The 13,354-nt window shown below is 35.1% G+C and overlaps 1 protein-coding gene across 6 annotated transcripts; it reads left to right on the top strand.

Annotated features, from left to right (window-relative positions):
- Nucleotides 1–768: 768 nt before the first annotated feature.
- LOC140959603 (uncharacterized) lies at nt 769–3,755 on the top strand. Of its 6 annotated transcripts, none has more exons than XM_073417545.1 (6): nt 769–1,487; nt 1,567–1,737; nt 1,818–2,503; nt 2,600–2,825; nt 3,197–3,399; nt 3,471–3,755. In XM_073417545.1, the coding sequence occupies exons 4-6, from the start codon at nt 2,795–2,797 to the stop codon at nt 3,651–3,653; spliced, it is 417 nt and encodes a 138-aa protein (XP_073273646.1). In that variant the 5' UTR covers nt 769–1,487; nt 1,567–1,737; nt 1,818–2,503; nt 2,600–2,794; the 3' UTR covers nt 3,654–3,755. The 6 variants fall into 5 exon arrangements, 2 of the variants coding, with proteins under 2 accessions (XP_073273646.1, XP_073273638.1); XR_012172017.1 differs by having other exon boundaries at nt 3,224–3,399; XR_012172020.1 differs by lacking the exon at nt 3,471–3,755 and having other exon boundaries at nt 2,600–3,007; nt 3,073–3,211.
- Nucleotides 3,756–13,354: the final 9,599 nt, after the last annotated feature.

Genomic DNA, 13,354 nt, shown 5'->3' with positions numbered 1-13,354 from the left:
TTAGTCGACCCATAATACTTGGTCGACCAACTTAATTTTGGTCGACCAATTCTTCTGGATGTACTCTTATTTTTTCTCAAAGTAGATTTTTGGTCGACTAAATTGATTTTGTGTCGACAGATCCTGATTTGGCGAAAAAAAGGTAGATGACTCGTAAATTTTAATTGGGGAAAGATGTATGTCGACCGAGAAGAAAAAAAAGATGAAAATTAATTAAGTTAAAGAGTTTAATTGCAGTTAATATAATAATCAAAAGTCAACTCCTTATTTCTTAAAAAAAAGTTAGAGTCCTTGTTTTTTAAATACTTTCTTTCTCACTCCTATTTTTTTAATTGGCCCGAGTAATTTCTTACTGAAAAACCAATTTTTTTGAAAATTAAGAAAAAGGGATTTTAAAAAAAAAAGATCCACAAGTACATTTACTTTTATGTCTTTTTATTTTAAATTTAAATTCTTTGAACACACTATTAAATCAACAGAGAACAAATCTTTGTAAAATAACAGAGAACCCTCCCACCTTAAACCCTCCGTTCCCGGAAAAACCCTTCACTCGAGGCGACGCAAACTCAATCGAAGGAATGAAAAACGAAAATGTAGTAATTTTCACGTTTATGTCGATTTTTTGCTTCTGCGTTTTTGTCGATTTAAACTTTGCTACGTGCGGTGTGCGTCGTGTTGAAGAGATCGACTGTGCTTTTATGGTCGACCTAGTGGCATGGTTGCTTTGGTCAACCAATTTACTAACGTATTGATTTTTTGTCACAGGTCTATTTGCCGATAAGACTAGGCAGGGATGCAATATTTCGATGCAAATTGACAATTCAATCGAGATATAAAGAGATTGCTGAGAAGATTCATTGTTATTTAAACAACGATGAGAGAACCCATTTTTTCGAGTAGTCGCCTTTTGGTAATTTGGTTAAGTATTATAGAGATTTTAACATTTCCAGTCAAATTCTATGGTATTTAATGACTAATCAGATAGTTGATAGTAGTAGTGATGATTTGTGGATGGTGGTGCGCAAAAAGCCGCCTAGATTTTCTTTATTAGAGTATTGTTTAATAACGGGTCTCGATTGCGCTATCGAGCCTGAAAATTTACCAGATAGATGTGTATTTGGCACCAACACTTTGTCGGTAAGTCTGAGATTGTTTTGAGTGATTTGGAGGAAAAGATTATTGTCCAAGAGCAGAATGAGACTGGTATAGACGTGGAGAAGATAAAGATGGCTAGTCTATACTTCTGTTGTGCCGTATTCGGTAAGGCGACTAGGAAAAAGACGACGAAGATCGACCCTAAATACTTGAGGCTTGTAGATGATTTGGATAAGTTCAACCATTATCCCTAGGGTAGAGTAGCTTATCGGTATGCGGTCCGATCTTTGAAGAAGGACCTATTAGGGCGATATAATTACCTCACCGAGGCACAGGGTCGGAAAGAAGTTGACGGCAGCTTTCTTGTCGGTGGTTTTGTTCTGCATCTGCAGGTATATTATTTTTTGAATTTTAAAGTGGATTCGTTATCTTTATTTCTACTAATAACATTATTTGAAATTTATGTTACAGATCTTCGCTTATGAATGTTTTCCGAGCGTGGCACAAAAGTTAGCAAGGAGAAGAGATGTGGACGGTTTGATGTTGCCCAGGATGTTTCAGTGGGTGACTAACACGTGGCCGTCAAACCGTGCCCCAACTGGTGTTGATATCGCCGCAGCCTTTGGTGATTCTGCTATAGATGTAAGTAATATGAATTGATTTGATATAATAACTGTGGACATTAATTTTAATTAATCTGACCTGTTATTAATTATATGCAGGATTGTCTTAGTTTTTTGACTCCTACTCCTGAGGAGCTAGTTTCACCTTATTACACGACTGGGGTTTTTGTTGATTCTGCGCCAGATGCGGTCATCACTCGGGTGCTCGAGCTCTGGAAGCAAGGTCAAACAGTCATATGTAGCGAGCACCCTCTGGAGTCTCCCTCAGTCCAACACACGCCTTCTGCACATTCAAATCCCGATGTTTCCGGCACCATTTATGGTGATATTAGTAGATCAGTCTAGCACACGCCTTCTGCACATGCATCTCCGGACGTTTCCTGCACCCGTTTTGGTGATCTCAATAGATCCAGCTCTAGCACCAGTTCTTATGCGTACGGGTCCTAGAGTCCACTTTAGACTCAATCCTTCCCGCCACCCATCACCCTTGGAGCATCGTTTCGAGAGGCGGTTTACTGCCTTGGAGGATTCCGTTACGTCTATGCATGTTAAGATGTCAGTAGGATTTATTGAGACAAGGACGTGTATCCGGAATATAAATATGGCTTTAGATGACTTGAAAGCGAGTTTTAATCTTGGTCTCGATGAGTTGAGATCGAGTTTGACTGAACAGATTAGAGCTGGTTTTGCTGAGATAAGGTCTAACATGCCAGTGCATCAGGACAAAGATCATAGCATATCCTATAGCAGAGGGTGGAAGAGGAAATCATCCGAGGCAGATTTTGGTGAGTTAATTTTATTAATTAAATTTATGTTTATGTCATAGAATAATTTTGTAGAATTGTCATTATTATTTTAATTTGTTTAATGTACACTGTTAGGTGTGGATGATAATCTGGCTAGGGAAATTGGCAGTAGTAGCTAAACACAACATATATTTGAACCTAACATTCCAAACATTACAGAGGAGTCCTCAGAAGATGAGGTAATGCACTTTTTTGATTCTATATTTATGTATAGTATATTAAACAATAAACTTTTTGTTTTTAGATATTCAAGTGACTCCGGATGTGCGTATGTCAGGTGGCGAGGCGACCACGTCGAGAGGTTATTACACTACACCTTGTCTATTCATATTTGCATTAAAGTTGTTATTATTTTAATTTGTTTAATGTACGCTGTTATGTGTGGATGATAATCTGGCTAGGAAAATTGGCAGTAGTAGCCAAACCCAACAGATACTTGAGCCTAACCTTCCAGTCATTACAGAGGAGTCCTCAGAAGGTGAGGTAATGTACTTTTTTGATTCTATATTTATGTATAGTATATTAAACAATAAACTTTTTGATTTTAGATATTCAAGTGACTCCGGATAAGCGTATGTCAGGTGGCGAGGCGACCACATCGAGAGATTATTACACTACACTTTGTCTCTTCATAGTTGCATTAAAGTTGTTATAATTGATCAATTTACGCAGCGAACCGTCAGTTTGGGGCGATTATAGATGACGGTGTGAGGCCACTTGTGGAGACCGTGACACTGAAGGTAAACAACTCGCTGGCGCGAGTTAGGGCATCGATGCTCGACCGTTCGCCAAGTAGGATTCGAGGTTTTTATGGCGAATATGAGAAGTCGTTCTACGGGCCCATGGCGATCGCAAACTTGCGTGTCGAGATCTCTGTAAGCATTTACAAAGCGTGTAAATTTGTAGAGCACTTAAACATTGAAAACCTTTTTTATGTTGAATTCAGCACATCGGCGAAGCTCTCCGTGGATTGCTTGAGGTATATATCCGACATCCTGAAGTGATGTCCTCAGATGTATCGTTGATGGACAGATATTTCTACAGTTCGATGTCAGTATTGACCGAAGATAAAGATAAAGTTGTCAACACAAATCTGGTGGGGATAGTGAAAAGCAGTGATCCAGAATAGCCGTGTCTCTCGTGGGAAAAGGCACGAAGAATTCTCATCCCTGTCTACAGAGATAGGCGCTGGTTTTTGTTAAAACTCGTTACAGGGGTGAATAAGTGCATTATATTTGTGAGACACCAAGAATAAACAATAGTCCAACAACTTTTAAAATAGTGTTGATGCTATTTTTGTAAATAAGTTGAAAAATATTCAGTTTATTTTGATGGCATTTTTGTAAATAAGTTGAAAAATATTGAATTAATTTTAAGGATAAAATGATAATTAGTGACATATTTTGGTCATATGAAGTCCAAATGATTTGAAATTTTGATATAACGTAGAAAATTCAAAGATATAGAAGTTTCATGTTTTGAGTTTTGGAAAATTTGATCGTTTGAATTGTCCCAAAAGGATATATCGATATTAAAATGTTAAATATTATATATTATATATTTTATTATATTATTAATATAATATATTATTTAAAAAATAAAGAAAAAAAAAGAAAAAGATAAGTTTGAACTTACGTGAATGAATGCTTTCATTTACACTAAGCTTCAACAGAAATGTGAGAAGGGAGAAAAGAAGGTTTTTGATTTTTCTTTTCGATCTTGCTACTTATCGGTTTATCCAATCGACGAACCGACTTCAGTTCTGGGATCGTTGACATGAGGTCTTCGATTTGAGGTATAAATTTTATATTTTTGGTGATGTTTGAAATTCGTCGATTTCTGGAATAAATCAGATAAATTGTTAAATCATACAGAAATTGAAGATTGTTGAATAGTGTATGATTTTAACGATTGATTGGATTGAGATTACATGTCTATATGCCTTATTTGTTAAGTTGATGTGGCGTGGCATACATGACATGCACGTTGAGCTATGATCCTTGGATACCCTGATATGATTTGATTTAATTCTGGGGTTTGTGAACACGATGCTATGTTTGGTATTACATGACCCTTCAAGCATAGTCATTTGTGGTCCCGATGATTGATTGAGATTTGAGATTTGATGACGTTTTGTCGATGTTATCATATGAGTATCCCTTATTGAGGCCGGTGTGCCAGCTCGAGTATTCGATTGATTCTGACATGTGCTCAGTGGATGGGCATTTGACCTGATACCTCTACGACATACATGCATTGCATATAATATATCATTGTTTAGATATTTGTGGTATATATTTTGGTTGTTTCAGACTGAGCTTTGCTCACCCCAGAGGTGCTGTTGTTGTCTTTGTATGCGGACAATGATAGGTACTCCAGGATATTAGGAGGCCGGAGAGGGTGCTTCTGGAGGGAGTCACAGTTTGAGCTGAGGTTTATGTTTTTCCCAGTGTATATATGCATCTATATACCGGGACATGTCTCGAGGATATGATTTGTTGTTGTATGAGTTGTTTTGATTATGTGTTNGCCGGAGAGGGTGCTTCTGGAGGGAGTCACAGTTTGAGCTGAGGTTTATGTTTTTCCCAGTGTATATATGCATCTATATACGGGANTTTTTCGCTGTAATTAATTAACCCTAATCAAATTGCATTGTAATCACTNTTTATGAGGTGAGATGAAATACTATTTTTAGTATTCAAATAACATATTTTGGGCTCATTGTAAAGAAAATTTAAACATGTTTTTCGCTGTAATTAATAAACCCTAATCAAATTGCATTGTAATCACGGTTAGAAGTTAAGGGCCCCACAATATTTGACTTGCAGCGAAGGCTCGATCCCAACTTCAAAGATCTGAATGAGGAAATAGAGCCTACACTTATAAATGTTGCTCGTCTGCTATCCATTGTTGGGAACAACCCACACCCCGAGAGGCCATGGAATATAAAGCTACATGATGAATTCCATGCCAAGATTAAACAGTAAGTTGTCATCTTTCTATTTAAAATATAATAACTTCATTATTTTTTTTAATTGCACAGTCCTTTTTTTTTCTTTTTTCACAGTGAAGATTCCGGAGCATTTGTGTTAGCTGTTGCTGGATATGCTTTGTCTAGGAAGAGTGAGCAATTTGTACTAACTTTAGATGACGGATTAGTATCTGAGTTTAGATATTTTTTATCTTGTAATATGTTCTTTAATGATTGGTCATTGTTGTGATGTATCGGACAATTTTATGTAATTATTGGACTTTTTTTTAATGTAATTCCGTAGTAGTTTTTTGGTCGACCATTGTGTTTTATGGTCGACCACTACGTTTTGTGGTCGACAATTGTGCTTTATGGTCGACCATTGTATTATATGATTGACCTCTACGTTTTTTGGTCGACAATTGTGTTTTGTGGTCGACCAATGTGCTTTATGGTCGACCCCTACGTTTTTTTGGTCGACCAATGTGTTTTTTGGTCGAGCACTGTGCTTTGGTCGATCAATGTGCTTTTTGGTCGACCAATGTTGCTTTGGGGTTAGGGGTTTACGGTTTAGGGTTTAATTTCGAAATTATGTTATATGTTTTATTTGACATGTGTCACAATCTCACAATTATGTTACATTTTTTAAAATATGAATCGTAATTTCAAAATTATGTTATATGTTTTAACATTTGAATAATAGAATAATAATCTCACAAATTTGTTATATTTTTAAAAATATGAATCGTAATTTCAAAATTATGGTATATGTTTTATTTGACATGTGTCACAATCTCACAATTATGTTACATTTTTTAAAATATGAATCGTAATTTCACAATTATGTTATATGTTTTAACATTTTAATCACAGAATCATAATCTCACAAATTTGTTATATTTTAAAAAATATGAATCGTAATTTCAAAATTATGGTATATGTTTTATTTGACATGTGTAACAATCTCACAATTATGTTACATTTAAAAAAATATGAATCGTAATTTCACATTTATGTTATATGTCATAATTTACATTTGAATCATAGAATCACAATTATGTTACAATTTTAAAAATATGAATCGTAATTTCACAATTATGTTATATGTTTTAACATTTGAATAACCGAATAATAATCTCACAAATTTGTTATATTTTTAAAAATATGAATCGTAATTTCAGAATTATGTTATATATTTTAACATTTGAATCACAAAATCATAATCTCACAAATTTGTTATATTTTAAAAAATATGAATTGTAATTTCACAATTATGTTTTATATTTTATTTGACATGTGTCACAATCTCACAATTATGTTACATTAAAAAAATATGAACAGTAATTTCACATTTATGTTATATGTCATAATTTACATTTGAATCATAAAATCACAATTATGTTACATTTCAAAAAATATGAATCGCAATTTCACATTTATGTTATATGTTATAATTTACGTATGAAAATTTTAAAAAATATTAATCGTAATTTAAAAATTATGTTAATTTTTTTTCGACCATGGTAATTTATGGTCGACCACTACGTTTTTTGGTCGACAATTGTGCTTTATGGTTGACCACTACGTTTTTTGGTCGACCATTGTGCTTTATGGTCGACCCCTATGCTTTTTTGGTCGACCAATGTGCTTTTTGGTCGATCAATGTACTTTTTGGTCGACCAATGTTGCTTTGGGTTTAGGGATTAGTTTCACAATTATGTTATATGTTTTATTTGACATGTGTCACAATCTCATAATTATATTACATTTTAAAAAATTTTAATCGTAATTTCAAAATAATGTTACATTTTTTCGAAAATTAATCATATCAATTTAAAATAAAAAAGCATATATTTAACTTGAGCAAACTAGCAATTTGGGCCGTAATTTCAAAATAATGTTACAAGTCGACCATAACTTCCAGCCTATCTATCTTTTGCTAAATTCGTCGATTGAAGGAATTCTGTTTTGCTTTCTTCTGCCAACTCTCTTCTCCAACAAAGGAGGCAACAAAAATGGAAAATTAATGTTGCGTGGCCACTCATTTTCTTCCGGAACGGGATACACAGTCTCTGAGTAAGCCATGCACCATGACATTGTAGAATAGTACTCTAAACACAGATCATATAAATCAATCTTGGCTAACCAACTGGCTGCGATGGCATGAGCACATGGGATTCTATCAATATCAAAAACTCGACATGTGCATCTTTTTGATTTCAGGTCCACTATGGCCGAATGTCCACGGCTCCTAACATCAAACTCCAAACGTCCTAATTCAAAAACTTGCATTCCCTGGGCATCAGTGAACCTGGTACGAAGAAGCCCCTTAATGGTAGGGGTCAGATTAGTGTTACTTGCAATTGATGCGTGGCGAAATCGGGCAAACCAAGATGAGGCCAGTTTCTGCAAAGAATCTATTAGTGCAATGATTGGCAGCTTCCTCTTTTCAAGTAGTCTAGCATTGATCGACTCAACTCCGTATTTCGTCATGATATTGTAACGGGTCTTTGGACAATATGCTCGAGTCCATCTATCAAGTGAGTCTCTCTCGTCCAAATATTGCGCTGCCTCATGATATCTATTCCTAAATTCATTGTATGCAATATCAAACTCGAAAGATTTATAAATTTTTGCAATGTGCAAAAATATTTCGGTTGCACCCTTCTTTTTGCATCTAGTGTTCATGTTTTGGGATAAATGCCACGGACAATGACCATGATGCCTGTCTGAAATTATCATCAATTCATCCTCGTTTGGTACTACTTCTAACAACTTCGTTAAAAACCAACTCCACGAAGAAGTACACTCGACATCTACGATTCCCCACGCCAAAGGATATTGGTGATAATTTCCATCTTCTGCCGATGCCACCAGTAAAACACCATTATATTTGCCTTTCAACCACATACCATCAATTGATACAACTTTCCGCATGCTTCGATATCCTCTGACACATGCACCAAAGGCAAGAAACATATACTTGAATCGATTTTCCTCGTCGACAAATATGTCAGTTATGCTTCTTCGATTCATCTGCTCAACCATATGCAAATAACAAGTCAATTTAGTAAAACTCTTCGTAGGATCACCTTTCAACATATTGCCTGCTAGTTCTTTCCCTTTCCAAGCCTTGTAGTATGATATATCAACATTCATACTATTGCGCATCATCGCCATCACCGCTTTTGGTACAATTGGCACTGGATGACCTTGGAAATTATCCACCAACATATCACGAACAACAGCAGAACTCGCTCCACGAATTCTCTTTCGTCTCCCAGTCAAACAACATGTGTGCGTATTGCAATATGTTCGAACGGAGGATGCACGTGAATCATTCTTAATCTTGCAGGTCCAAATTCGCCACTTACAATCAGACACTACACATTTTACGGCGTACACTTTTTGGCTACTTTTAACCGTCTCAAATTCAAAGCAAGCTTCCAAACTTATTCCAATTAGCTCTATTTTCACCGCTTCTCGGTTTGGAAACTATTGACCAACAAACAAGTTTGAACCATCCATGAATGAAAATGTGTCATTATCAATATCCACATCCGCAACCAAATTTGCGTCATTACTTGCAACCACATTTGCCTCGACTTCATTTGCGTCATTACGTGCTTCATCATATAACTCGTCTGTGTTACTACGATCAACATGCATGGCATCCACATTATGTGATTCGTCGAAAAAGTCACTGCTATTATTACGATCCAAAGAAACAATATTCAAGTGAAAATAATAATCAAAATGTCTCTGTTCGTTATAATTGCAATTGTATTCATCAATATCATATCCGTGTACATTATCAAAAACATCAAAAGAAGCAACACGTTCTATTTCAACTTGAAGCACTGGCCTACTTCTCGGACAACCAAGATACAAATATGCTTTCAAATCATGGTCATTCTCTATATAAATCGGTTGAATATTGCACGGTAAATCTAGAAGATAACTTAACCTCAAGTTGGCAGTATCTTCTACTTTTCCCGCTCTATATACTTCACTTTTTAAATTTTCAAAACAACAAATATCATCTTCCACTGGAATAGCAACATAATTTGCATTGGGCCTTGGATTCCATTTATATACCAGCTGCTCCGTCACGTCCCATTTCCCATCGAAATAAACAACAATAACTGTTGGCATATCTACAAAATTCACCAAAATATACAAAATATGATAATTAGAATGGGCAAAATTTTTTAATAATAAAAAAAGCGTGGCCACACAAGGTCGACCAAAAATTTGTTGGTCGACCAAGAAAAATTTCTTGGCCGACCAAAATTAAGTCGGTCGACTTCTTGGTCGACCAAAATTAAGTCGGTCGACCGACTTAATTTCGGTCGATCAACGGTCGACCAAGAATTCTTCTTGATCGACCAAACGTGGTCTACCAAACTTTCTTCATCGACCAACTTAGTTTTGGTCGAAACAAATTCTTTATTATTAATTTTGGTCGATCGCTGCATGAACAAAACAATGAACGAATGGGGTTCAATGAAAATGAAAATTGAGAAAACTTACTGTGATTTTTCTTCAAATACAGACGAGCAGGAGTAGATCTAGATCTGAGGAATGAGCAAAGGTGAGCAACAACAGGTGGTCAATTTCGATTTAATGTAATGCCCAAGCAGTAAATGTGGCAGATGAGGTCTTTAAATTTGGGAAGTTGTAACCCAATCCCTTTTTTAATTGGGCAAGATGTGCGAGAAGAAAGAGAAGATAACAATTAATTTATTAAGTTAGAAGTTTAATTAAGGTTTAATGTAATAATCAAGCGTCAACTCCTTCTTTTTTTTTAAAAAAAGTCAGAGTCATTGTTTTTTAAATCCTTTATGTTTTAATCCCATTTTTTTAATTGACCCCCAATTTTTCCGTCTCTTCGAAATTCGTATAAGAAACTGAATATGTACATATCTTTTGATATGTTGCATGTGATACCCATTTATTAAATGGCAAAAACTTGTGTGAGATGGTCTTACGGGTCGTATTTTATGAGACAGATATCTTATTTGGGTCATCCATGAAAAAGTATTATTTTTTTATGCTAATAGTATTACTTTTTATTGTGAATATCGGCAGGGGCGGATCTAGGATTTCTATTTTGTGGGGGCCGCTTATAAAATACATACAAAATATTAAAAGAGGAAAAACAAAAATTCCATCAATTATATTCAACTAAACATAAAAAGTACGTTTTTAATAAGAAAATTTCTAACTAAAAAGAATTCGACGTTCCTTAAAATTTTCAAAGTATTTAATAATAGTATCTATACAAATATTTTTAGCAATTTCTCTTTCAATAAATAGCATCAATACATCCGAGAGAAAATCAATCTCCATTTTGCTCCGAAGTCTAGTTTTGACAATATTCGTAGCTGAGAATGACCGTTCTGTAGTAGCGATAGAAATTAGAAGAGTAAGCATGAGCACGATCACTCTAAAAACAAGGTCATATGTAGCAGATTTTTTAGTCTTCACCAACCATTGACACAACTCGGAAATGGTTGAAAGACTTTTGTAGTATGGCCCTTTGACTACATTATGCTCATAGTGCTTCAACTGCGTCTCTAACCGTTCTTTTTCTTCACTAGTAAAATCTTGTGGATAAAATTTTTCAACCAATTTGCATATATCCAGATATTTCAATGAATCACTTTCATTTTGAGGATTTAAAGCAGAACTAAGCATGAATAACTCCATCGCATCTTCACTAAAACGCAAATTAATTTCTTGCATTTGTGAATCTATGGTGGCATAAAAAAGTTTACTCTATAATGATGCTCAATGGTGAAATTGCCTTGATGAAGACGGGCTCGACCTCGCCTATCAACATACTGAGCACTAAAATCAGGAACATCAATATTACGAGCCACACAAAAAGACTTCATTTTTTCAAGCAAATCATCCCATTTGTCATCCCTTACTCTTGAATTAATTTTTTAGTAGATGAAACTAGCTCCATTGCATTCAAAATATCTTGAGACTTGCTTTGCAATGTCTGACAAAGCACATTTGTGATCTCCATAATCTCGTTCATTAGATGCAATATGAATACAAAATCAAATGAATTCATTTCATCATAAACAGACGTTGCATCTGCACTTTGGGAATGAATTCCATCCTCCATAACTTTGAGCAATACAGTACATGCTACACTAAACATCTTGATCAAGCTCAATAATGATCTAAAATGAGAACTCCAACGCGTATCAGCTGCTCGTTGTAAATTACCTATCTGATTAAGTCCACGCCCTGTCTCGAGTTCATCGATAGAAATCAAATAAGCAATGTCATCTGCATGAGCTTCCTTCAATTCATCATTACGCTTGCACGAAGCTCCAACCATATTAACTATGAAAGTTAATTTACCAAAAAACTGATGAATATGAGTTACATTTTTTGCTACTGCAATAAGAGCCAACTGCAATCGATGGGCAAAGCAATGAACATAATAAGCACTCTTACAAGCTTTCAGAATCATAGCTTGCAGTCCATTGAACTCACCTCTCATATTGCTAGCACCATCGTAACCTTGACCTCTAATATTTTGGACATCCAAATTGTAATGACTCAAATAAGAATATATAGCATTCTTTAATTTCTAAGCTGTCGTATCTGACACATGAACAAGCCCAAAAAAAAGTTCTTGTATGCATCCATTTTTTTCCACGAACCTCAACACTATAGACATTTGTTCTCTTTTTGACTCATCACGGGCTTCATCGATGACTATGCAATACTTGTTGGCTGCAATTTCTTCAAGAATTACATTTTTCACTCTCACTGAGAACATGTGAAGTATTTGCTTTTGAATATCATGGCATGTATACTTGGCATTTCCGGAGCTTTCTGTATTGCATCTGAAAGCTCATTATTATACAAGGACACCACATCAAGAAATTCAAGAAAGTTTCCACGATTAGATGAATTAGAGCTCTCATCATGACCTCGAAAAGGAACGCCTTGAAGCGCAAGCAACCGAGCTACATGTATACCAACTTTCAACCGAAGGAGATTCCTTGCAACAGCTTCTAAGCTAATTTTGTTGAAAAATCTTGGTACATGTTGAGGTTGGTTCATTAAATCCTCACATGCCTTTTCAGCCATACGATGGGGTGAAGATACATTATCTTTGCCAATATGACATTGGAAAGAACATGTTTTTCCACTTCGAGCCTTCTTCCAATTATCAAATCCAACAAGAGTAAATGCAGTTTGCTTAAGACATCCCGATGACTTGTTAAAGATAAAGCAAGGAAAACAGAAAGCTTTATCTTTTGCTGGGGAATACTACAACCAAGGAAAAAGCTCAAACCAGGATGATTAGAACCTGTGAGGATGAAGATGTTTTTATTTAGTGGATATTCTGAAAGTATAGGCTGATATGCTTTCAGATTTAGATAAGCCCGACAAATTTCTTCTTGCTCGTTGGGAGAGTATTCCCATATTTGTTGACGTAATCCTGGATCATGCTCTAAGAAGTTAAGATCAACCCCTGTACTTTCAACCTTTCTTAACTTTTGAGAATGAACCTCGGATGGAAGATTATCATCCGATGGTATCGATGGGGCTGTAGAAATGGGGGGATCTAATTGATCTGATCTCTTCCTCTGAAAAAATTTATCAATTGTAACATCTTTTCCCATTTATGAATAAAATCACACCTGACACAATAAATAAAATCTAGTCATTTAAATATACTAACACCATAAATAAAATATCTACAATAATACATTATCAATATTCACTGCTAAACTTCAAAATCTCAACAAAATATAATAAAAAAAGTGTATAAAAAATATAAACAAACAAACATCAATCACTACATAAATTAAGTAAAAATAAAT

Source organism: Primulina huaijiensis, chromosome 2 (assembly GCF_012295235.1).
Source record: "Primulina huaijiensis isolate GDHJ02 chromosome 2, ASM1229523v2, whole genome shotgun sequence".
Lineage (NCBI taxonomy): Eukaryota > Viridiplantae > Streptophyta > Magnoliopsida > Lamiales > Gesneriaceae > Primulina > Primulina huaijiensis.
This window is presented reverse-complemented; position numbering and strand designations above follow the sequence as displayed.

Bases quoted from the DNA above. Each gene is read 5' to 3' on its own strand.
- LOC140959603 (XM_073417537.1), top strand. From the start codon at position 1,903: ATGCGGTCATCACTCGGGTGCTCGAGCTCTGGAAGCAAGGTCAAACAG. The intron at 2,504-2,599 runs GTGAGTTAATTT...GTACACTGTTAG, and splicing joins ATCATCCGAGGCAGATTTTG to GTGTGGATGATAATCTGGCT.